The sequence below is a fragment of the Balaenoptera musculus genome, chromosome 18 (genome assembly GCF_009873245.2).
Source record: "Balaenoptera musculus isolate JJ_BM4_2016_0621 chromosome 18, mBalMus1.pri.v3, whole genome shotgun sequence".
NCBI classification, from domain to species: Eukaryota; Metazoa; Chordata; class Mammalia; order Artiodactyla; family Balaenopteridae; genus Balaenoptera; species Balaenoptera musculus.
In genome coordinates, this window is record NC_045802.1 from 50,730,244 (window position 1) to 50,756,727 (window position 26,484).

The 26,484-nt window shown below is 35.2% G+C and overlaps 1 protein-coding gene across 1 annotated transcript in view; it reads right to left on the minus strand.

The window, feature by feature from the left end:
- Positions 1–26,484, minus strand: part of MYCBP2 (MYC binding protein 2) — a 270,931-nt gene that overhangs the window by 232,838 nt on the left and 11,609 nt on the right. Inside the window, 2 exon segments of the mRNA XM_036831466.1 lie at positions 2,006–2,221; positions 10,623–10,698. Coding sequence (XP_036687361.1) covers positions 2,006–2,221; positions 10,623–10,698 — 292 coding nt within the window.

Genomic DNA, 26,484 nt, shown 5'->3' on the forward strand with positions numbered 1-26,484 from the left:
AGGCATTATCCCCATTTCATAGATGACAAAACTGAGTCAGAGAGAGGTCAAACAACTTTCGCAGCATCACACAGCTAGTATTTTTAGTGGCAAGTGTTTGAACTCAGGCAGTTTGACTCTACTTCCCATATTCATCACTATACCCTGTTTCCTGACAGGTCAGTACTTGATGGAAAACTCAATATTAATTACTTGAGCTATTTGCTTTTCTTCTACTTTTCTTTTAAAGATCCCTTTTTGACTCTGCATCTTTTAACTCTGTTAATCATGCTAAAATTCACTGTCTTAAGAATGCCTGATATTTTATTTCTTTCATACTCATTCATCCTGATGTTTTAAAACAGCCTAAGAATCATTTGTTCTTGATTGTGCAGTATCTTTTAAATTGACTATAGTTTATTATTCAAAATCTGCATACCTGTGTGAAAGGTTTCTCTGGGTCTTTATTTTCCTTCCTAATGTTGAATCTAAGCTGAGTGATTACTACAGTACAGTGGGACTCACCCACACACAGAATGGAATTCTTGTAACAAAAGTATACTTGATTCCTTCATATCCCCATATCCTAACTTAACAACATATTTTTCCTCAACCTCCCCTAATTAAGCAAAAGAAATCAGAATTAGAGACCATGCTCTTTACCTGGAGAGACTTATATGGAAAAGATGGGCCTGTTTGTTTTAAGTTGAAGAAAGAAGCTAGTAGAGAAGGTACAGTTAAGGACACTGGAGAGAAAACGACCAAGGGGAAAAGGGTCCCAAGAGGAGATAAGGACATTTGAAGGTGGCTGATTGAGAGGCTGAGGAACTTCACAAAACCTCTACTACTCTATGAAACAGGAAGCAAGTCAACTGCTGAGAATAAGGTGAGCAGAACCTCACAGGAATGATAAAGGACAGTGGTGAACTTATGAAGAGCCACCATGAAATGTACAAAATAAATCAGATCAGGAACACAGCCTCTATCTGGCTGCTATTTCCAAGTAGTAAACTAAGTATTTACATGATATATTATGTATGCATATAAAGAAGTTTTCAAGGCACAATTTTAAGGTATCCATTTAGTAAAAAGACAATATACACGAATCATTTATGATAAAGGAAATCATTTCAAAATGTCTGTATTTAGAAAAAAACAAATGCATAAATCATTTATGATAAAGGTACCATTTTTAAATGTTTATATTTTTACCCATTCTTTTGTTAGAAATACTAACTACACATACTATCTAGAAAAATACATATATAAAGTAACATTATAGTCTTGAAATATACTAATGCTTATATAGAACAGAGTACCTTAAGAACAGTTTGTTCTACTTCAATACATGTTTCTATAACACCAATTAGATTATATGCCTCTGGTAAATATGGGAGTGATATCAGAACAATGCAGAAGTTTTACTGGTTCATATGTAATTTTATTCCTAGGCAAAGGGAGCCAGGATAGCAAGAGTACAATTAACCTTAGGCAGAAAAGGCAAAAGCTCTCAGCTCAGCTGCTGCACAACCAGGAGCATTTCTAGCTCTATTTCAAGAAAAATTAAAATGTATACCTGTACCCAGAGGGAGGGATGTGCCCCCAGCTTTTCGTGGCTCTTGGCTTGTAGTAATTTGCACTTCCTCTTGTGCCCACCTTAACAGCAGCTCACTGGCTCAGAGTTCCACTTCCATCTGCAATGGCTCAGTGCCCGCAAGCCACCATTTCCCCTCTACTGCTTTTGTACATTTTTAACAGCCCCTGTAACACACTCCAAGCCACTGAGCTCCCTGCCTGGGCTTTCCAAGTACTCCCCACTGAGGTACCAATTATTGACTTTGTTAGCACTCCAATTATAAAGTTGCATAAAGTTTTCCTGATCTAGCTCAAACCTATTTTTACCCATAGGCTCTGTTATTTTCAGTGTGCAATTTTATTAAAAGCAAGGCATTTTAGCAATGCAAACATATGTGTTAAAGCCCAAACACCTGTAGGTTATGCATCTAAGTGGATCTTAGTGACTTACCTTTGGAAGCTTGATAGGGGGCTCTTTGGATTCCTCCTCTTCATCACTATCTGATTCTCCACTCTGCACAGAGTTCTTAGATGCAGCTGCCAACGACGTTTCCTTTTTCTGCCATTCCAGAACGCAATGGCGTACATTGCAATAAATATTAAACGCCGAAGGATTGCTATGTAGTTTGATATCTGGTATGATTACTGTATTCTCCAAGTTTTCAGACTGAAATACAGGATATAATATTTCAATTTTATATTCCTTTCCATCATCATCAATTCTCATTTTTTTAAAAAAAATTAAATATTAGACAGGCTAGATGATTTGTAGAAGTCACATAGGTGACACAGCGATAACCAACCTGATAAGGGCTGGAAAGACACCAGCAAAGAACTCATCAGGACTACCCTTTTACCCCACAATAGGAAAAGAGCCAACAAAGCTTAACTGCTGGATTCAAAGGATATTCATTTGTTGCTTTTCTAAGGGACACCAGATGTACTGCAGAGTCTCAAAGGCCTACTACAAATGTTGAATTACATTTTGATTTCTTTCAAAAGTAGATATAGGGCCTTAAGCAGAAATTAGGACTAAAAAAGAAAAAAAAAACTAAACCCTTGACTTTAGTCAATTCTAATTTCATTCTCATTCAAATAACGGTAATGCTAAGAAAACTACAGATTATGGGCATATGCTTTCTGAAAGCTGTCTCTTAGCTATCTGTCTTAATAAGTACTACAAATCACTTGTTTGGTACTTTAAGTGTTAAAACTCAATGCTCGGGACTTCCCTGGTGGCACAGTGGTTAAGAATCCGCCTGCCAAGGCAGGGGACACGGGTTCAATCCCTGGTCCTGGAAGATCCCACATGCTGCGGAGCAATTAAGCCCGTCCGCCACAACTACTGAAGCCCAAGTACTCTAGGGCCCACGTGCTGCAACTACTGAAGCCCACACACCTAGGGCCTGTGCTCCACAACAAGAGAAGCCACTGCAATGAGAAGCTGTACACCGCAAAGAAGAGTAGCCCCCACTCGCCACAGCTAGAAAAAGCCCGTGCACAGCAATGAAGACCCAACGCAGCCAAACAAACAAACAAACAAAAAACAACTAAATAGTCAATTTCTATTTTGGTCCAGCATTTTATTCATCAGACTCCAACCACATTTTTGAGATCAACATTTACATCATAAATATACAGAACTAGTTTAAGATAGTCTACAAATGCAAATTCCAACAATTAGAGTATGTCCAAGAAGTATCCAAGATAAATAAAATGACACTTTGAGTACCAAGAACACTTAGTCTCAAAATTCTACCCTTCTTCCATAAATAATTAGGAAAAAAATGGAGTACTTCTTGTTAAATCAAAGTATACACTAAAGTTAACTGACATATAACATGTAAATATGTCTTCCAGAGATATTAAAAACAAACAAATATTAATAATTCAAATCCAACAGTATACTCTTAAAAAGATGATACATCATGATCAACTCAAAAACAAGGATGTACAACACTGGAAAAGCAATCCAAAATCCACACCAACAAAAGTAAGAGAAAAAAAAATAAGACACTGCAAATAAACATGGAAGAAGCATTTGACAAAAAATCAAATACCCATTCATGACCAAAGCCTAAGTAAATTAGGAACAGAAGAGAATTCCAAAACTGGATTAAGCATACGTATGAAAAACACACAGCTAACACAGTAAAAGATTGAATGCCTTCACCTTAGATTGCAAACAAGGGAAAGATATCTACTCTCAGCAATCAGACTCAACATTGTGCTAGATATGCTATCCAGTGCAGTAACCCAAGAAAAAGAAATAAAAGGTATAGTTAGAAAGAAAAAATTATCTCCTAGAAATCAAATGTGTTTATTTGTAGGAGACATAAAAAAGAATCTTAAGTCTGCAAAAAAAAGGCACTAGTAATAATGTGTGGATTTAGCAAAGTCACAGGGTACCAAATAAATCTATAAAAATGAATAATATATCTATATTCTAGGAGTAAACAATTAAAATACGTAGTTTTAAAACTAGTAGCAGTAAAGTTACAGACTGGGAGAAAATGTTTGCAAACCACGTATCTGACAAATGACTAGCATCCAGCATATATAAAGAATTCTCAAAACTCAGAGAGTAGAAAACAAACAAGCAAGCAGCCCAATTAGAAAATGGGCAAAAGACATGAACAGACATGTCACGGACGAAGATATACAGAAGGCAGATAAGCACATGAAAAAAAGTTCAATATCATGAGCCATTAGGAAAATACAAATTAAAATAAAATGAGATTAGTACACACCTATCAGAAAGGCTAGAGTAAAAAATAGTGACACCAACAAATACTGGTGAAGATGTGGAGAAACTGGATCTCTCATACATTGCTGATGGGAATGTAAAATGATACAGAGACTAGAAAAAGTACAGCTTTTTCTTAGAAAATTAAACATGTACTTATAGTATAATCCAGCAATTGCACTCTTAGGCATTTATAACAGAGAAATGAAAACTTATGTTCATACATCAGCAGCACATGAACGTTCATAGAAGCTTTATTCAAAATAATCAAAACTGGAAACAACTCAGATGTCATGTAATGAATGAAGGGTTAAGCAAACTGTGGTATATCCATGCCATGGAATGCTTACTCAGCAATAAAAGGTGCAAACTTGGTATATGCAACAACTTGGATGTATCTCAAGGAAATTATGCTAAGTGGAAAAGAGCCAATCCCAAAAGGTTACATACTGCATGAGTCCCTTTATATAACATTCTTGAAATGACAGATTACAGAGATGGAGAACAGATTTGTGGTTCTCAGAGGCTAGGGAGAGGGTGAGGTTTGGAGATGTGTTCGTTTATATAAAAGTAGTGCAGTGGATCCTTCTGATGGAACTGTTCTACACCTTCACTGTAGTAATGGTCACAAAGACCCACACATGATAAAACTGCATATAACTAAATACACACAAACAAATGAGTGCATGTAAAACTGGTGAAACCTAAGTAAGATCTGTAGGTTGTATCAATGTTGATTTCCTAGTAGTGATATTTACTATAGTTACGCTATACCTTACCAATGGGAGAAAATGGGTAAAGGGTACACAGGATCTCTCTGTATTATTTCCTACAACTGCATGCACATTACAATCTCAAAATTAAAACAAAATTTTTAAATAATAGCATTCACAATAACATCGAAAATATATAATTATTAGTTAAATTTAATAAAATTATGTACAATCTCTGTTCACTGAAAACCAAAATAATGTTGCTGAGAGAAATTAAAGAAGACAAATGAATGGAGAGAGAGACCATGTTCATCTATGAGAAGATTCCATATCATTAAAATGGCAATTCTTCCCCAAACCTATATTCAGTGCAATCCCAATAAAAATTCCAGAGGCTTTTTAAAAATGGAAATTTACAAGTTGATTCTAAAATTTATATATAGAAACGTAAAGAACCTAAATTAACTATAGCAATTTTTTTTAAAAAGACCGCAGTTAAAAACATATGACCCATTTCAAAACCACTGTAATGAAGACAGTACAGTACTGGTATAAAGGTAAACATATAGATTAATTAAACAAAATAAATTCCAGAAATAGGCTTAAACAAATATAGTCACCTGATTTTTTACAAAGATGTCAGGATAATTCAATGGAAAAAGATGTCTTTTTAAGAAATGATACTGGATCAACTGAATACCAACATGTGAACAAATGAACATCAACCTTTATCTCATACCATACACAAAAATTAACTTGAAATGGATCACAGACCTACATGTAACAGCTAAAACTATAGAATCTGTAGAAGAAAATACAGAAGAAAATCTATGCGACAAAGGGGTAGACAAAGACTTTGGGGTAGACAAAGACTTAACAACACATGAATCATAAAAAAAAAATCAATTCGTTAAATTTATAAAACTTAAACACCTTTGCTCTTATAAAGCACTCTACGAAAACAAAAAAGGCAAACCATAGAAGAGGAGAAATTATTTGCAACACAGCTGACAAAGGACTTTGATCTAAAATATATAAAGTACTCTGAGAATTCAATAAGAAGACAATTATAAAAAGTGGAGACAAGTTGAAGAGATTTCACAATAAAAAGACATAATTGGTGAAAGGCACATCACATGATGATTATGATGCTCACAACATTAGTCATGAGAGAAAAGCACAGTAAAACACCAGTGAGATACCCCCATATACTTATCAGAATGACTAAAATTTCTTGTAACACTCTTATAGAGTGAAAAACAGTGATATCTTTTCAGGAGTATTTTTTTTTCCTAGCATACAAACTTTGACCATAATTATTCCCTAGGAAATAATTTTAACTGCTTTAAAATCATTCATTTTCATCTATGATTCTAAATGCCCCTTTCTTTTACAAAAGAATAAAATTAATGTATTAAAAAAAAAAGAATGACCAAAATTTGAAAAGCTAACAAGATCATGTGTTTGTAAAGATGTGAAGCAACTGGACTTCTCATACACTACTGGTGGAACAGTAAAATGGAATAATCACTTTGGAAACAGTTTTCAGTTTCTCAAAAAGCTAAACATTCATCTACTATGCCACCTGTGAAGAAGAGTTAACACTGAGTTCACACTGCTTACGCCTTGTATTTCTCCAAGGGAACCATCACTGCCCCCTGGCCAGTGCTTAGGAATGTGGTCTTTAGAGTTTCCTTTATATTAGGTATCGATGATTTTGTTACATACTCCTAGAGCAACCATACCCACTGGCTTGTCCGACTGCTTTGCAGAAACATCATGACTGACGATGTGAACCCAAGTTTCACTTGCTATGGCTGGCTGCACATCAGGATGTGTCTATGTGACCAGATCCCCATAAAAGTCTCAGACCCTAAGACTCAAACGGGCTTCCCTGGACAGAAACGTTCCACACATATTCCTGCAGTTCACCAACAGAGAGAAAGCATGTCCTGTGTGCTCACACAAGGAAGGACCAGGAGGCCTAGGCCATTACTCCCTAACCACCAACACAGTTATTTTTCCTGCTGTTTACTCTGTACTTTTTGTTATAATAAATCTTAGCCATTAGTATAAATTGCTTTCGAGTCTTATGAGTCCTTCTAGCAAATCATCGAAGAAAACATCACTTAATCATCCCACTCCTAGGTATTTACCCTCCCCAAAAAACAAAAACTTATACCCACACAAAGACTAGTACACAAATTGTTCATAGCTGTTTTATTTGCAAGGGACAGAAACTGGAAACAACACCAAAATGTCCATCAACAGATGAATAGATTAACAAATTGGGATATATCCAAACAATGGGATACTAATCAGAAAAATAAAAAAGGAAAGACTATTAACATATACAACTACATCAACACAACTCAAAATCATTATGCTGAGGGAAAGAAGCCAGATACAAGAGTATACCTAGTATGATCTCATTTATATGAAATTCTAGAAAATGAAAAATAATCTATAATGACAGAAAGTATACCTGTGGTTGTGTAGAGCTAGGGCTGTAAGGAGGGATGGAATGCAGCGGAGGATGAGGAAAGCCTTGGGGATGATGGAAAATTTCTAAACCTTGATTGTATCTTTCAAAACTCACTGAATTGTACACTTTATATCCCTGTCTCAGGTTCTACTATTAAGGAACCTGATCTAAGACAGATACATTTGGTAGCAGGATGCTGAGGAAGTTTCCTGTGTAATGGATTTGACTTCTCTTATAAGGAAGTGAAGTCATTTGCTGGAGAGCAGAATTTATCAGAAGTTTGAGGAGAGTGGCAAAGGTCTGAAATAGCCACAGGAAAAATGGAAGAACTATCTGACCAGAAAAAACAAGAAGACAGTCTGGCTATGGATGGTCCATTTGATACTGGTAATCATGAAACTGTACTGGTATCAATAAACTCTTGTTTAACTCCTTTTAGCAGTACATGGTACTCACCTGCAGGGAAAGAGGGAAAGATGGCTGGATTTGTACAGGACTGAGTTTTGTCAGATAAATCCAACAAATGTACACGAGGGAAAGGAAGATGTGGTAGGCAGAATAATGGCATCCAAAAAATTATCTACCCCCTAATCCCTAGAACCTGAGAACATGTCACCTTACATGGCAAAAGGGAGCCTGCAGATATGATTAAATTAAGAATTTTGAGATGGGGGATTATTATGGATTATCTAGGTAGGCCCAATGTAATCCCAAGGGTCCTTATAAATGGGAGAGGGTGGCAAGATGGAAGGAAGCACAACCCAAGGAATGCAGGCAGGCTCTAGAAGCCAGACAAGGCAAGACAATGAATTCTCTTCTAGAGCCTCCAGGAAGAATACAGCCTTGCTGACACTTTGATTTTAGCCCAGTGAGATCCATTTTAGACTTCAGACTTCTAGAACCATAAGATAATTTGTATTGTTTTAAGCCACCATAAAGTTTGTGTAATTTGTTACAGCAGCCATAAAGAACTAATACAGTAGATAAAGCAAGAATTTTTCTAAAAATACTGTAGTATCTATACTGGACAAGAAGGAAAGTAAATGAAGGAGGTGGCTAATGGAGAAATAGAGGGGTCAATGACAGCAATAAAGAAGGAGATGAAGAAGTATAGCTAAATGGCATTTTAAAGATAACTTTTATAAAAAGAGAGTGGATAAAAAATACTCCAAAAACAGTAATAGAGGGCAAAGAGACTAACACCACCATTTTATGAGCAGTAAATGTTTCTTACGCATCTTTGCATCCCAAATACAGAGCACAAGGCCTGCACAGTCAGTGTGCAATTGAAGTCTGAGGCGTAAATGAAGTTTTTTTATATCACTCTTATCACAAGCTGCTCCTAAAAAAGCAGATATAAAACCTGAAGGCCAACAGAAGAAAGATGAATTATGAAGGGAGCAAAGCTAGCTAGAGACAGAATTTAAGTAGAAGAAAGAGCTTGACTTCCCATATCTTCCTGGATATCACATGCCACCACTTTTAGGAAAATCAACAAATGAAACCTTAAAAAGGGCTTTAAAAGATTTTCAATATTCCCATATTCCAACTCTTCACACAGCACCAAAAAGTGGAAAAGGGGTAGAAGTTGTAAATCTGAATGACTATTTACTTGTTAAAGGTTTTCACATATTAAGTATAGTAAGAATGCTTTCCACTTCCCTCTTCTGTCCCCAAAACAGTAGTTAAGACGTGATATAGTGAACATATATTATTTATCTGCCCACCCAGCAACATTTCCCTTAGGGCAACCACCCCTCTCATTCCACATAGCCTGCTAATCAAGGTGCTCATCTATAGTCCATCACAAGGTTACAAACATAACTCAGCCTAACCAATCAAAGTACCCCATCTTCCAGGTCAAAGTGAATGATGCAGGTCAATCAAAAACCCTATCCAAGATTTTCTGCCACAACTAGGAGAAGAAATCGCCTTTTGCTTAAAGAAAATAAAGCTGGAGCTGCCAGCAGCCTTAGTCCTCAGCCACAGGCAATAAATCCACACTCAAAGAAAAAGAGAAGCAAGAAGATTTGATAATATTATTATAATCCCTGGGTCCAACTGATCAATTCCATCCCTTATCCTTCTATTTTTGGTTCACTACTTTAAAGTAGATTTCTCTCAGTTACAAGAGCAAAAATACTCATTAAAAAGTGCAGGAAACAATTGTCTCTAGAACTTAAATATGATATACAACCCAAGCTAAGTGACTGTTTCTATAACCCAAAGTGGAGCTCTTCAGAAATCACAAGTATGATTGCTCTCTTCCTCCTGTCTAAGCTTCTTACTACTGTTCATTAGAAAAGAGATTCTTTTACAAAAAGCGGTATCTGGTCTCTGAAAATGTTTAAGAAAAACCTAGATGGATTTTATAGAGAAGATATCTGCATTGGGTAGAAGAACAGATCCTTGATCTCTAAGGTACCACCTAATTCAAATATTCTCTATTGCCTTTTTTTTTGTACAGCCACCAACAGTCTAAAGAAGCTCAGAACAGTCAAAAGTCTATAGATGCACTAATTAGAATACTCTCTAATTCATAATGTATGCATAGGTATGAGACAAACCCAAATCTAAGTCCCAACTCACAAGCCAATTTTACTCAGTTTCCAGTACATGTAGTCAGAGTGAAAAAAGAGAAGAGGAATGGATATCTTCCCCCAAAGAACTGATCAAAGAAAACAAGAATAAATAATAAATAATTTTCAGCACCCAGATAATAACTTCCAGGTTGCTGGTCAAAAAAATGCCAAAAAGATGAAACTAAACAGTGTGACCAAATAATAAGGGGTTTTTAAAAATTACTTTAGCACACAGAAATAAAATGGTTTGCTAATTATACTCATACCTTATTTTTTTTATTGAGGTATAGCTGATGTACAATATTATACAAGTTTCAGGTGTACAACACAGTGATTCACAATTTTTAAAGGTTATGTTCCATTTATAGTTATTATAAAATATTGGCTATATTCCCTGTATTGTACTATATTATCCTTGCAGCTTATTTTATACATAGTAGTTTGCACCTCTTACCAAAATTAAAATTACCTTTTTAATTTTGGCATTTTTATTCAAATTAATAAAAAAGTCCTTATTCCCTATAAATTGCTAACAGTTTTACCTTGCTTCTTGTCTTCACTTTTGATTTGCTCTTCTGTTTTCTTTTCAACTTCTTCTTATTTAAAATTTTCTTATTCCTAAAAATGTAAAAAAAAAAAAGTAGAATAAAAGAATTATGGAAGTTCATATTTTAGAACATATAAAGCTATTAAAAATAGGTACTTCCAAAATAGATGAATAATTCTTGTATAAACTTTCTATGAAACAATATACTCTAGCTGTACATATAAGATACTAACATACAATATAGCTATTGACACGACAGCAAGATACTGGATAGCTAAGAAATACACATTAAATTATTTTTTAAATGTGAATTCTGCAAATACTTTTATAAAATTTAAAAATTGTAAAAAGGCATCAAATGAAATTTTTAAAACTTTATTCAACAGTGGGGCTGCTAATAAATACCAGTTATGTTCCCTTCCCAGAAAAATCTGCTCTTTGTAGTAGTGAGGGCTACAGTGCAAAAAGGGTCAGGAGTCCATTTTTACTAAATTACTACAGGAAAACCCTAACTCATACACTTCTCATATCCAGCAGCCAGTTTTTCATAACATCACAGCCCTAAGACCAAATTATTCTTTAAGCAAAAGCCCCTGAATGACTTTGAGAAAAGAAATCTTTAATGTGGCAAAGAATAAGAATTAATGGAAGAAACCCAAATCGAGGAAAATATATTTTCATCTCATTTAATATTTTTTTACATCTACCCTGCTGAAGTGCACACCGCTAGGTACTAAAAACATAAGATGAAAAGGACAGTTCTTTTCCTCAGGAGCTCAGAGACCTGAATGAAAAGCAAAGTTTAATGATCCAGCAAAAGGATGCTACTGCTATAACAAAGACAAAAGGTGAAGAGGAGGAGGAGGAAGAAGAGGAAAAGGGAAGGAGATGAGGAGGAGGAGAAGGGAGAGACTCTAGATGCTACCGAGGTCAGGTCCTTAACACTTGGTAACTAATGTAGTGGAAGCTGTGACCAAATAAAAAAGTCGTACGGCTAGGTCACTTGAGGTAGGGATATCATTCACAAAACAGGGAAGTCAAGGGGAAGAATTAGTTTGCAAAAGGAAAAAATGAGTTCGATTTTGAAAATGTTTGACTTCGAGACACTAAAGTGTCAATAAAATACACATGAACAAGCATATGAAAAATTTATCCTTGACACTACCTTCAGCTTCATACTTTAAACTGAAATAATCACAAAATCTTATCAACTATATCTCATAAACAGTTCTTGAATCTATCTACGTCACCTCTACTGCTGATACGCTAACAATGTAAGTAACCCCTACCTCCTGCCTGGACCACTGCGAAAGCTTCATAAAAAAGCTTCATTTCTGCACATCCACGTCTGCCCCCTTCAATCCATTTTTCATATAAGCACTCAAGTCAACTTTTTAAAAGAACAAATGAATAGGTAATTCTCCCACTACAAACTCTATTAATATATTCTCAATTCTCTTAGATAAAGACCAAAAGCACTGACGTGGTTTAAAAGATCCTCTACCAAGATCTGACCTCCACCAGTCTCTCCCACCTCGTTTTGCATCCTTCTCCCACTTGTTCATCACATTCCAGCCACAAGGACTATTCGTTCAGTTGTTTGAACCTGCTAATGAGCTCCTTAGCGGCTTTCTCTTAGGGGCTTTTTCTCCCTCTTCCTGGAATTCTATCCCACGTCTCTTGCTAACCCCTATTCATCTTTGAGGTGCCAGTATAAGTGTCACTTACTCAAGAGTGTCCCAGACTAGGCTAGTTTCCCTAACATCCGTTCTCATCTCATCTTATACTTGTGCCTCATTGTGTAACCTACAACTGTGTGTTTGGAATTACTTGTTTAATGCATCACTCTCACCAAGCTGTAAGCTCCAAGAGTGCAGAGGCCATATCGTTCTTGTTCACTGCTCCAGCCTCTGTGCTCAGAAAAGTACCTGAAACAAAGTACTCAACAGTACTTTGACAGACAGAGAAAATGGGAGGAAGGAGAGAGGACAGGGAGAAAAGGAAGTTCAGAGCTATAGTTACCAGCCTTACTTAGAGAGGAAAATAAGCAGAGGGCCAAGGATGGACCCATAGATACATCAATACATTTAAAGGATATCCAGCCAGAAATGTCCATTAAGGAATTATCCATGGGAGTATTTTACTCAGATTTTGGTGCAAAGGAGGTAATGAAAATCATCTATGTAGATGGGATTTCCCCAAGATAGCATGCTACAAAAGAAAAGAGAAAGAGAGTGATAGTATCAAATGCTACACATGAACAGATATACCTCCTCACACAATCTATTCAACTATGAGCAAAAAATATTTATTTCAACATTTTCCCTTTCAGCACCTGCATCAGTGCCTGACACATCATGGATGTTCAAGAAATATCAGGTGAATAAACAAGTTGATGAAAAGCAATGAGTATTTTTCATGTGTGGTTTAGGACACCAACTTCCTTTTATACTAAAATTTACTTAAGTGAAATCAGTTATTTGAGCAAAAGTAATATGTAAATGCTAAAAGGTTAGCCCTTTCTATACAATTTAGAAAAGCATGAAGGTTCATTCAAAACCAATCTTCAGAGAAACAGAATACATAAACATAAATTAAGATGAATTTCCTGAAGCCTACTTATCACGGACTTAAATTTTCCAAAGCATATACCAATACTTTTGTCTGTTTTGCTTAACAGACCTTCTTAAATTTCAAATGACTTTATACGTATTCCTAAAATATTTCTTTTTATGCATTTGGCATTTAATTAGTTTAATTAAAATTTAATTAAAATTAATTTAATTTGGCCCAATTTTAACGAATCTGGACCCACCAAATCCTGCATACAGATCAGCTGAAAAATCAGCTTTCCCCAAACCCCCACAAATTGATTTTACTGTGTTTTTTGTTGATTTGGCTTGTTTTAGAAGTAGAGAGCTATCCAAAAGAGCTAGTAATAAGCTAAAAATTACATGTAGAAAATCTGTATTCAACATTAGAAAATAAAAATGCTATTTTTTAGTAATATAACATCCCACCATATGACTGCATTTCAGAAGTAAGCTTAAATAAACTTTTCATGGTATCTGAGGATGGAGAGATAAAAGAAAAACTCTAGAAACAAGTCTTACACATTAACATTTCACCGTGGAATTTCTGATGATTTAGGACTTTAAATCCTAAATCAATAGGAGCTTAATGAAGAATGTCTGGAATTGGTCCTATAAGATTTTTAGTCTTCTCATAAAAAAAAAACCTCATACCCAAGAGAATTGAAAGAATTTTGGGTGGTAATGAAAGGCAAAGGTTATTAACATGCTCTAAATATTTATTTTAAAATATTTACTTTAAAAATTCCAAAGAAGAAATTCTCTTAATAGCTACCACTGTTTAGTAAAACCAAATATTTCTGCAATAAGAACAAATGAATTTTGCAAGTTGTTCTGTGATATAGATCATTAGTTTCTCTATCAGCTTATTACTGAGTCTATTTTCTAACAAAACAAAAATTAGCCATAATTTAATTTAAAACTTCTCTGACTCTAAATCTGTTTCTTCATTTGCAAAATAGAGATAAAGGAGATTATCTCTGAGGTTCCTTCCAACTCTAAAATGCTAGTATTTAAATAACTCAAAATTCAAAGAACTTACGGAATAAGAGGGTTTCAGTCTTTTGTTCAATTTCCCTTAGAAATGAGAAATGAAAAATTCCTGAGTCTATGATCTAAGACAGGAATAGGCAAATTTTTTTTCTGTAAAGGGACAGATAATAGATATTTTATACTTTGTGAGCCATAAGATCTCTGTTGCAACTACTCATCTGTTAGCATGAAAGCAGCCATAGACAACACAAAAACAGATGAATGTGGTTGTATTACAATCCGATTGTAATTTCTGGATATTGAAATTTGAATTTCATACAATTTTCATGTGTCACAAAATATTTTTCTCCTTTCATTTATTTATTTATATAGCTATTTATGTATGTATATTTATGTATGTACATATGTATGTATTTTTAAAATGTAAGAACCATTCTTAGTTCACAGGCCATACAAAAAAAGGAACTGAGTCGGATTTGGTCTGTGGACCATAGTTTGTCGACCCTTGGCCTAGAGTATATTTTGATAAACAGGCTCATATCAGAAGGAAAAAAATATTAGTATGCAACACAGATAAAAATATTCAGAATATCACTATGCTTATATCAATAAGAACCCTTAAAATTATCTGCCTTTCTTTCTGCAAAGATAAACTCCTGACTTTCACTGTTATTTTACTAAAGTAAGATACCAGATAGGAGCAAGCCACTGTTTTTCCTTCAAAAACTAGACTAATATAGAAAGGTCTGGAAGCAACTAAGGACTGGATGAAGTAAAACTCCAGAGATGGAAGAGCACTTCCAAGGTGAGCTGAGATCACTGGCATTTTCTTGCATGAGGGCATTTGCAGAGTTTGGGTACAAGTGAGGATTGAGCTCACTAAAGGAAACCAAAAACTCGGGTGCTTTATAGATGTCTGCATGGGCTGGAATGACAGACTGGAATCTAGAAAAGCTCCGAATATGTGGCCAGGACATCTAATAGTACATCTGCTTAGCGATGGGGCACTGAAGAAAGACAGGGAGGCTGGGCCAAAAGGGCAGGGTCGATTTCCCATAGTTGCCCAGTTTTAGAAGACAGAATCTCGGTAGATGGAGGAATCGACTTTATCTCTGATTTGGACTGAGGTAGCTAACACCTCACGCTATCTGTCTAACACAATAAAGAACAAACCTTTCTGGAAGAAAATATCATCTGAAATAAATTGACTGTTCTTTTACGCATAATGTTAGGCATAAAATAAACATATTAAGAGACATCCAAAGAAGCAAAATAATGTGATAGACAGATAATCAAGAGAAAACCAGACAATCAGGCAGACTCAAGATAACCCAGACACTGACATTAGGAGGCAAGGACGTGACATAGATGCAAAGTTGAACAAAATGGATGAAATGAGGTAATTTTCAACAAAAAAAAAATTTTTAAAAAGCCAAGTGTATTTCCCAGAACAGAAAAATCAATATCTGAAATTAAGAACTTGTCAGAAGACTCTAAGAGCAGAATAGACCAGAGGAAAACAGAATTCACTGACTTGCAGACAGGCCAAGAAAAAATATCCAAACTCCACCACAGAGAAAATAATGTGATGAACAAAAAAGAGAGTATGAAACCTGTAGGACACAGTCAAATCATCTCATATTCATGTAATTGTAATCTCAGAAAGAGAGAGAAAATGAGAACGGAACAAAAGCAACAGGTGAGGAAATAATTGATGATAATTTTACAAAAGTAAGGAAAGAAGTCAACCCAGAGATTCAAGAAATTCAGGGAACTCTCAAGCAGGAAAATGCAAAGAAAACCACACCTAGGCAAACCAAATGCTTGGCACAGTCAAATTGCTGAAACAAAGGATAGAAAGAAATTTTAAAAGCAGCCAGAGAAAAAAAGATACATTTGAAGAAACAATAAGATTGACAGCTTCCATTCTTTGTGTTGAAAGTGCTGAGGGGTGAAGAATAGGGAGTATTAGCAACCTAGAATTATATATCTATCAAATATATCCTTTAAAAATGAAGACAGGGCCTTCCCTGGCGGTCCAGTGGTTAAGACTTTGCCTTCCAGTGCAGGGGGTGAGGGTTTGATCCCTGGTCGGGGAGCTAAGATCCCACATGCCTCGTGGCCAAAAAACCAAAATATAAAAACAGAAGCAATATTGTAATAAATTCAATAAAGACTTTAAAAATGGTCCACATCAAAAAAAAATTTTTTTAAATGAAGACAAAAATAGAGATAATTTTAGATCCACAAAAGTAGACACAATTCCTTGTCAATATACCAACACTATAAGAAATACCAAAGAAAGGTCTTCCTTTAAAAATTGCTATGTCAAAATTTTAAATGAAAGGACACAGACTAAAAGTAAAAGGATTGCAGAAGATGTATCTTGTACACACTCACTGGCCTCCCAAAAAAAGCTGGTGTGGCTATATTAATATTTGACAAAGTAATTTTTAAGGCTAGAAGTGTTATTAGAGATGAGCAGAACATTTCATAATGCTGAAAGGCTCAATTCAATAGGAAGACACAAAAATCCTAAATGCGAATGCATGTAATAACAACATAGCTTCAACATATATAAAGCAAAACTGACAGAAGTAAAAAAAGAAAAGACAAATCCACAGTCAAAAAAATCAGATTTTAACATACTTCTATCTAACTGATATAACAAGTAGAGGACAAAACAGCATGGATGCAGGAAAATGTAAAAACATGACTAATCAACTTGATCTAACTGACATACATAGAAAACCACATCCAACAACTGCAGAATACACATTCTTTTTTAAGGCAGAGAGAATATTTACCAAAATAGATAATATGCTGGACAACAGACCAAGTCTCAACATATTTCCAAGGACAATGATCACAGAAAAATTAAACTATAAACCAACAACAGAAAGAAAACTAAGAAATTCTCAAATGTTTGAAAATCTAAAAAAACAGATTTCTAAATAACCTATGTGTCAAAGAGCTACAATAGAGACTTACAATGGAAATTAGAAAATATTTTCATTGGAATAAAAATTAAATATGACATATCAAAATTTGTGGCATGTCGCTGAAGCAGTACTTTGGGGAAATATATAGCTTTCCGCATACAAATGCATACAAAGAAAAAGGAAAGCTTGAAAGTAAATGGTAGGCTTACAACTTAAGCTAGAAAGAAGAGAGCAAATTCAGTGTAAAGAATGTAGAAGGAGATGGGACTTCCCTGATGGTCCAGTGGCTAAGACTCCGTGCTCCCAATGCAGGGGGCCCAGGTTCGACCCCTGGTCAGGGAACTAGATCCCACATGCCCCAACAAAGAGTTTGCATGCTGCAAATGAAGAGTCCACATGCTGCAACTAAAGATCCTGCATGCCACAACTAAGGATCCCGCATGCCGCAACTAAGACCTGGCACAGCCAAATAAATAAATAAATATTAAAAATAAAAAAAGAAAGTAGAAGGCGAGAAATAAAAATAAGAGCAGATATCAATGAAACAGAAAGCAGACATTCAATAGAGGAAATCAAGGAGTCAAAACGGATTCTCTGAAAAGATTAATAAATCTGATAAACCTCTAGAAAGATTGGTCAGGAAAAAATAAAACCACAAGTTACCCATATGAGAAATAAATTAGAAAGGGGACAATTACAGACACTGCCCATAAATTTCACAATTTAAATAAAAGGACAAATTCCTTGTAAAAATATAACTTCTCGACACTAAACAAGGAAAAAACACAATATCTGAGTAGTCATATCTGTTAAAGAAATTGAATCCCTAGTCAAAACCTTCCCACAAAAAAAACCCTCTAGACTCAGATGGCTTTACCAGAGAATTCCTTCAAACACTTAAAGAATTCACTGGTACAGTCTTTCAAACAATATCAGTCTTAGACTAACCCTTCCAGAGAATATAAAAAGAAGAAACATTTCCCAACCCATTTTGTGAGGTTAGCATAATTCTGATACCAAAGTCTGAAAAGGATATTTCAAAATAAAAAAATTTCAGGCCAGTATCTCCCATGAACATAGAAACAAAAATACTACGTAGGCAAAAAGTAGAAACAACCCAAATGTTCATGAACTGATGAATGGATTAAACAAAGTGTGGCACATCCATATAACAGAATATTATTCAGCCATAAAAAAGAATGCAGTAGACACATGCTACAATATGGATAAACCCTGAAAACATTATGCTAAGTGAAACAAGCAAAGTCCACAAAAGATCACAGATGGTATGATTCCATTTATATGAATGTCCAGATAGGCAAATCCATAGAAACAGGAAGCTGATTACTGGTTGCCAGGGGCTGACGGAAAGGAGACGGAGAGTGACTACAAGAGGATACGGGATTTATTTTGGGGGTGAATAAAAATGTTCTGGTTACACAAAGTTGTGAATATATTAAAAATTATTGAATGATATACTTTGAAAAGGTCTATTTTACGGTATGTGAATTTCATATCTCAGTAAAAAAATTATGAGGGAAAAAAAGCCATTGACCTAAAAATAATTTCAATGTCCATCAACATATAAAAAGGATAATAAATAAAATGCAAAATTCATTTTTTAAATGTTTCCCCTTATTCTGAATAAGAGGAATAAGCAGAAAAATATTATTATTTCAACAGAAGCAGAAACGTTATTTTATAAAACTCAACAATCATTTGTGATGAAATGCCACATTAAGTAGGAAAAGAAGAGAAGCTACTTAATCTAATTAAGATTATCAACAAAAACCCTACAGCTAACATTATACTTAATTATACTCAATGATGAAAAATTAAATACTTCCACTAAGAATGGGAAAAAACACAAGAACTTACACTGTCACCACTTCTACTTAATACTGCACAGGAAGTCAGTAAGTCAAGCAAAAGAAATAAAAGTCATAATGGTTGAAAAGGAAAAAGTAAAGCATTTTTATTTGTAGACAACATAACCATATTTATAGGAAATGCAAAATAATCCACAAATAAAGAATTAATAAATAAATTATCAAGGTCAGTAAATAGAAGACCAATTTTAAAAAATCAACTAATTTATAAAACACCATATATAAACTGAAGTTTTTCTATAGAAGCCAGACATTTCTCCTGTGTAATTAATGTAATGATACTCTCACTGTGTTCATGCAACACTGAATAAATTAGGGAGGGATAGTAGTCTGATTACTAAGTAGAAAACTTTTATTTACTTAACCTAGGCTGATAATTAGTAATAAAAACAGAGATTTTAACAGTTCAAGTTGATGTAGGAGAGAGAGGCAAACAATTTCCTATATATCTTCAGTCCCTTCATTTTATTTGGAAGTCTTTAGGTTGGGGATAGGAATGGGAGGGTGTGGGAGTGGTAAGGACTATAAATAAAGTTACCTTGGCAGTGGGCAGAGCAGCATAAGAAAAAGAGAGTGGGGGAGAGACTGGGAGTAGAGAGTGAGGGGAGGAAAAGACTCTGGAAAGTTATGACTTTATTAGACCATGCCTCATGCAGATTTATAATCTAGGCACACAGAGCCTAGGTGGCCAAGCAAAACTCAAGCCATGGAGCAACTATAAAACTTTCTGAAGACAGTCCATTTATCCTAGGACTAAGAGAGCCACCAGAAGGGTAATGAGAGTTAGCAGTCAAACAACCAGGCACACAAAGATACAAGGCACCATGAGTGCGAACTAGCAGAAAAAGAAAACAGAAGGACAAACAGACTCCAGATAAATTTTTCAGACACAACTATGCTTACCAACTTTACAGAAAAAAAAAAAAAGACTAGCTTTAAAATATCTGCAGGGTATGGGGAATATAGCACATCTGAAAAATAATCAAATCCCACTTCTAGACATGAAAAATATAACTGCAACTAAAGACTCAGTAGGTGAGTTTACAGCATTAGACACGGTGAAGAGAGAATTTGAAGAGATCAGAAAAAATTACTAGAATTCAGAGAGAAAGATGAAAAGGGTGAAAATATGCCCCTGAGACCTCTTCCAAAACTTAAATCTCCTCCTTCAAGTCCCTCCATCCCAAGAGAGACAGCACATACCATATCCAAGTATACCCTTCCTACCATACACTGGACCCCATCTCATTCACCATCCTTGGGATTTTGCTCAACCACTTACACCCTTTCTTTGTTCACTCTTTAATCTCTGTCTTCTATGGCTTCTAACCCTAGAGGCCTACTGGCCTCCTCCAATTTAAAAAAAGAGTTTAAATGATTCTCTATCCCTCTGCCCTCTTCATCACTAAACTTCTTGAGGAACAACTGTCTCAAACTTTTTCAATCCCCTACGATCAAGCTCCTACAAGTGTATGAGACTTCTCAACATCACAAACTTTCTTGTTGCCTATTGAATTCCTTACCTGCAGTCTTCATCCTTTATATTCTTCTACATATGAGTACTATCAAACAGTCTACTTCTTTAAATACTCCCCACCCTCAGCTTCTAGAAGAACCTCTATTTTAGTGTTCCATCTCCCTTGATGATGATTCTTTCTCAGTCTTCTTTATTAGCTCCTTTTTCTTCCTTTTCCTGTCGCTTAAATCTTTAGCACATATATTACTTCTCATGAGAGTCATCTGTTCATAATTTATATTTATTTCTATATTGGTAACTTACATTGTTTTCAATACGCTATAACAACCTTAATAATAGCTACTGAGAGTTCACAAGCATCATCAGAATGCTGGTCTAGAGCCAGTTATGTTCTCTGGCAATAAAGGTACATCCACCATGAAAATCTACCACCTTTCAAGCCACTTCAAAATCCCACCACTACCCATTTAGCTCAGAGCACATAATCTAACCCTCTACTTAACTGCTGAAAGGGACGTCATTTAGAATGTACTACTTCCTTTACTTTCCTTTCACCCCCCTCAAAATAATCTCTACGAGGGCCTTACTCCATTAATTGTCCTCACACTCTCTTTTTTGCTCATTATTCCTGCTCTTCTCCCTTAGCCTACCAGCTTACGAGGACAGAATTTAGAGACATACGGCATAGGTTCAAATGCAGGCTCTGTCATTTATTAGCTCTGTGATCTTGGGAAAGTTAATCAACTGCTCTGTGCCTCAGTCGGCTCATCTGTAAAACAGGATGAAAAGAGTACTTATCCCATTAGATTATGAGGCACTTACAGTTATACTTACTATTAATAAGTGCTAAACAAATTTTATTTCTTTTTATTACCATGCTAAAGTGCCTACTGTGGTTTGGGTTTCCCCAAAAGCAGACATGATTTAAGGATTCAAGTACAAGTAGTTGTTTGAGAGGTGATCCAGGAAAAACACTGATAGGGGAAATCAGAAGTGAAATAGGGAAGGGAAGGCAGTCAAGAAAGAGTGTATTATTAAGCCAGTTACCCTGATGGGCAACCAGAGTGTGATCCTACTGGAGAACTCTAATGGATGGTATAGAACACGGCTCAGTTATCCCAGAGGAGAGATGTGAAAACGAGGTATTTACCCACCACATCCCCATCCATCAGTGGCTGAAAGCCTTTCTGACAGCATTAGCTCCCTGGCATTTCTGGCTTGCCCTGCACACAGGCCAAGCATGTCTCTATGGCCAGTAAGAAAGTTCTCAGGCAGAAATTCATAAATGTAAGTAGACAATATAGAGATGAAAGCCAAAGAAATATGGCTAGGACACTAAGAACATCTGCTACAGTGTCTCTTATCCAAAAGACAGATTAATTCTGTATCCCCTTCCTCAAGCTACCATCTTCCTTCTTTCCCTCTAAACACTAATTTCTAAATGCTGTATTCCCTTCTCCGTCTAACCTCAATTCACTTTCCCACTGAATGTGACTTTTCTCAGCCTTCTGAAAAAAGGAGGTGGGGGTGAGTGAGTGTTAGGTCATTATCATCTCTTAATGCCAACTTCAAGATGATGTCTCAGACTTCTGTTTAGCTGACCTATAGGAAAAGAGTCAGTATGTAAGCGACAGTATGCTCATGAGTAGCCTCTGAATATATTGTATATAATGTATTTGAAACAGGATTGAGAGACTCCTAACAGGAGACTTTTCAAAACACAGGTCTAGAGGCCAAGAGAAAGGTTTTAGCTACAAACCACAGACCAGGAAGTCCAAAACAATTAGGTAATTACTGAAATCACAGGACTGACTGAAATAACCGACAAAGAAAATGTAGAGAGAAAGGTGTCAGAACTGGCCTCCTGAGAAACTAGTTCTTCCTCCCTCCCTTAATACCTAGAGGAAAGGCATTATTATTTCTGTATTTGACATCTAGTCACTTGCTATACCTGTCATTCTTTCATCATCCTTCTAACACCAAAATGTCTCTCAAATCTGTTCTATTTCATCTATTCCCATTGCCTTCTCTCAGGTTTTATTATCACTTGTCAGAACTACTGCAATTGCTTCTTTAAAGGAACCCCTGCTTTGGGGATCTATGTCTTTTCATCCCTTACAGCGCTGCTATAGACATTTTTATAAATTGAGAGTTTAACTCTATCACTTCTGTCCTCAAATAAAGCAATACAGGAACATAGTAATCCAGTCCTAACACATCTTTCAGTCTCTTCTCCTACACCTTTATTCTCATTCGTCCAGTTCCCCCACATTTTAGTTATTGCCAATATCTGTGTTTTACGCTTCTTTGATTTTACCTCTATATTCACAACGTAGCTCCGGCAACTATTACTGTCTACACCTCAGGAGTCAGCAAACTATGGCCTGCAGTCCAAATCTAGCCCACCACCTATTTTTGTAAATACAATTATACTGGAACACAGTCATGCTCACTTGTTTAAATATTACCTATGGCTGCTTTCAAGCTGTAACAACAGAGTTGCAATAATCGCAAGGGAGACTAGAGAGCCTGCAAAGCCTAAAGTATTTACTATCTGGCCCGTTACAGAACAAGTTTGCTGACCCTTCAAACATGGGACAACATCAAGCAGCCTCATGTGTGTATAAGTGGATTCCCAGAAGGAAATGAGAGAGACTAGGTTTGAAATAATATTGGAGGAAGTAAAGGCATAATGTGTGAAATTAAACAAAAATTATATCACACATATCTAAGGAGTTCAATGAACACCAAACACATGATAAACACACACTAAGAAAAAACATATTTAGGAAGAGCATGGTCAAATTGCTAAAAATCAAAAATAAAGAGAAAAATCTTAAAAGCAACCAGAGAAGGAATTTTGATTCCAGTATGGTGGCATAAACCAAATACAGTCTATCTTTCACACTGTTTACAACTACAAACTTTGGGCAAAATACAAAAAAAAAAGAAAGAAAGAAAGAAAAAAATTATTTGAGAACTCTGAAAAGGAAACAAAAGCATATTGTGGAGGAGAGTCAAACTTGGAAAAATGACCCACAGGATAGTGAGCTTCCCAGCTCGGCTATTTTCTTCTCCTTTCTCTAACAGCTTTGCTCTAAGGCCAGGAAGCAATCACTGCATACAGAGAGCAGCAACACAGAAGTTAAAACTCCAAGAGAAACCCTATCTTTCTGGCCACAGGAATTGGGGAAAGGGGCTCCTGCATGCTGGAGAAAATCCTGGAAGGGAGAAAGATTGGAGAAATGGATTCTCTAATCCTGCCTATAAGCCCACGTAAGTCTTAGGCTTGCTCTGGAGCTGTGCAGGTATGAGACAAACCCATACCAACATAGCAAAGTCTCTGAGAATTAAAAACCACCACCCACAAAAGGCAAGACCAAATTTGCAATCTGAAGCTAAACGGGTTGATAGTCGGCTAAAAGAAACAACAACAAAGATCAACACTCCAGAGAATTATGGTTAAGACCCAGAGTTTTCAAAACAAACACTCACAGTGTCCAAGATACAATCCAAAATGTTTGCAATGCAAAAAGAAAATGTGATAAATTTCAAGGGAAGAAACAATTAACAGATGCCAACCCTGAGATGATCCACATGTTATAAATATCCAACAATACCTTTAAAGCAACTATTATAAATATGCTCCATGAAGTAAAGGCAAACACAGTTGAACTGAACAGGAAAAAATTCTCAGAAGACAAAGAGAAATTATTTTAAAAATGAGCCAAATGTAAATTTAAAAACCAAACAATGCAGTATGTGAAATAAAATTCACCTGCATCGGCTCAATAAATGAATGAAGATGAGAGAGAAAAGAGTCTGTGAACTCGAAAATGGATCAATAAAAATTACCCAATCTGAAGAACAAAGAGGAAAAAAATTGACAATAGAAAAAATAGTCAGAAACTTGTGGGACAATCTCAAAAGTTTTGTCATTGGAATCTTAGCAGGAAAAAAGACAGAAACTAGAGCAGAATATTTTAAGAAACAATGGCAGAAAGCATCCCAAATTTGGTAAAAGACAAATTTACAGATTCAAGAAGCTGAGCATTTTCCAAAGAGGAGAAACTCAAAGAAAATAAAGACTAGATACATCAAATTTAACTGCTGAAAAACAGAAACAAAAAAATGCTTGAAAGCAGATAAAGAAAAATGACATACTACATAAAGGGAAATAAAATTTGAATTACCAAAGGTTTGTCATCAGAAATCATAATGGTGAAAAGACAGTAGAACAACATCATGAAAATGCTAAAAGGAAATAAGCTTTTACTCAGAATTCTATGTTCCCCTAAAATATCCTTTAAAAATGAAAGCAAAATAAAGACATTCTCAGATGAAGGGAAAAAAAGAGAGTTTATCCGCAGTAGACTACTTTACAAGAAATGCTAAAGTAAGTCCTTTAAACTGAAAGGAAATGTAGCATCTTCAGGAATGAAGGAGGAATAACAGAAATAATAAATATATCGGTAAACATAAAACACTTTTTTCCTTTAATTTCTTTAAAATATGTATGACTGTTGACAGCAAAAATTATAATATTGCATAGTGAGGTTTTCAAAGTGTGCAGCCATAACATATAAAAGAACTGTAACATAAAGAGGGGAGTGGGATGTAGCAGAGGGGAAAAAAAAGCATCTGTATGTTTGTAAGGTTTCTCTATTTTCAGTGAAGCAGTACAATAGTAACTCTAAGTAGGTTGTGAAAGGGTAGGTATCTATATTGTAATCCCTAGGGCATTAAAAATTAATACAAAAAGATATAGCCAAAAAGTCCAATAGCTACATTAAAATGGAATACTAAAGAATAATCTAAAAGAAGGTAGAAAAGGAGTAAAAGAGGAATGAAAAACAAAGAGGGAAACAGAAGACAATAAAATGGTAGACCTAAAGTCAACCATATCAATAATTAATTACATTAAATATTAATGGTCTAAACTCTCCGAATAAGAGGCAGAGATTGACAGAATGGATTAAAAAAAAAAAAAAAAAAAAAAAGCAAAATCCTATGTGTACTGCCCAAAGGAGAGAAACTTTAAATATAAAAACATAGATAGATCAAAAGTAAATGGACAGAAAAAAATTTACCAGGCAAATAGTAAGCCTAAGAAGTCTGAACAGGCTATTTTAATATCAGATAAAGTAAGTTCAAGACAAAGAGTATTACTGGAGATAAAGAAACATGTATCATAATGAAATAAAAGAATAATTTATCAGGAGGTTTTAACAGTTATACAAATACATGTACATAATAGCAAAGCCCCAAATATATGAAGCTAAAACTGACAAAATTACAGGGACAAAGACAAATCCACAGTTACAATGGGATATTTTTAATACCCCTTTTCAGCAACTAATAGAACTAGACAAAAAATGAGTGTAGACATAAAAGAGCCGAACAACACTATCAACCAACTTTAACTATACAACATTAATAGAACTCTGCATGCAAAAATGGCAGAACACATATTCTTTTCAAGTGCACATGGTCTAATCACGAAGGTAGACCATATCCTGGGAGATAATGCGTATCTCAATAAATTTTAAAAGACTGAAATTACATAAAATGTCCATTGGAAAGTAATAACAATAATATACATAAAAAAATCAAATATATGAGGGTTAAATAAAATAATTCTAAGCAAGTCACGAATCAAAGATGAAATTACAAAGAAAATTAGACAATATTTTAAGCTGAATGACAAAGAATATACTGAATATCAAAATTTGTGGGATGCAACTAAAGAAGTGCTTAGATGAAAATCCATCACTTTAAATACTTACATTAGAAGACAAGAAAAATCTAAAATCAATGACCTAAGATTCCATCTTAAAAAACTAAAAAGGAAAAACAGCAAAGTAAAAAAGAAGTAAATTATAATAAGAGGAAAGTCAATGAAATAGAAAATAAACCAATATTAGAGAAAATCAATAATGCCAAAAGTTGATTCTTTGAACTTATA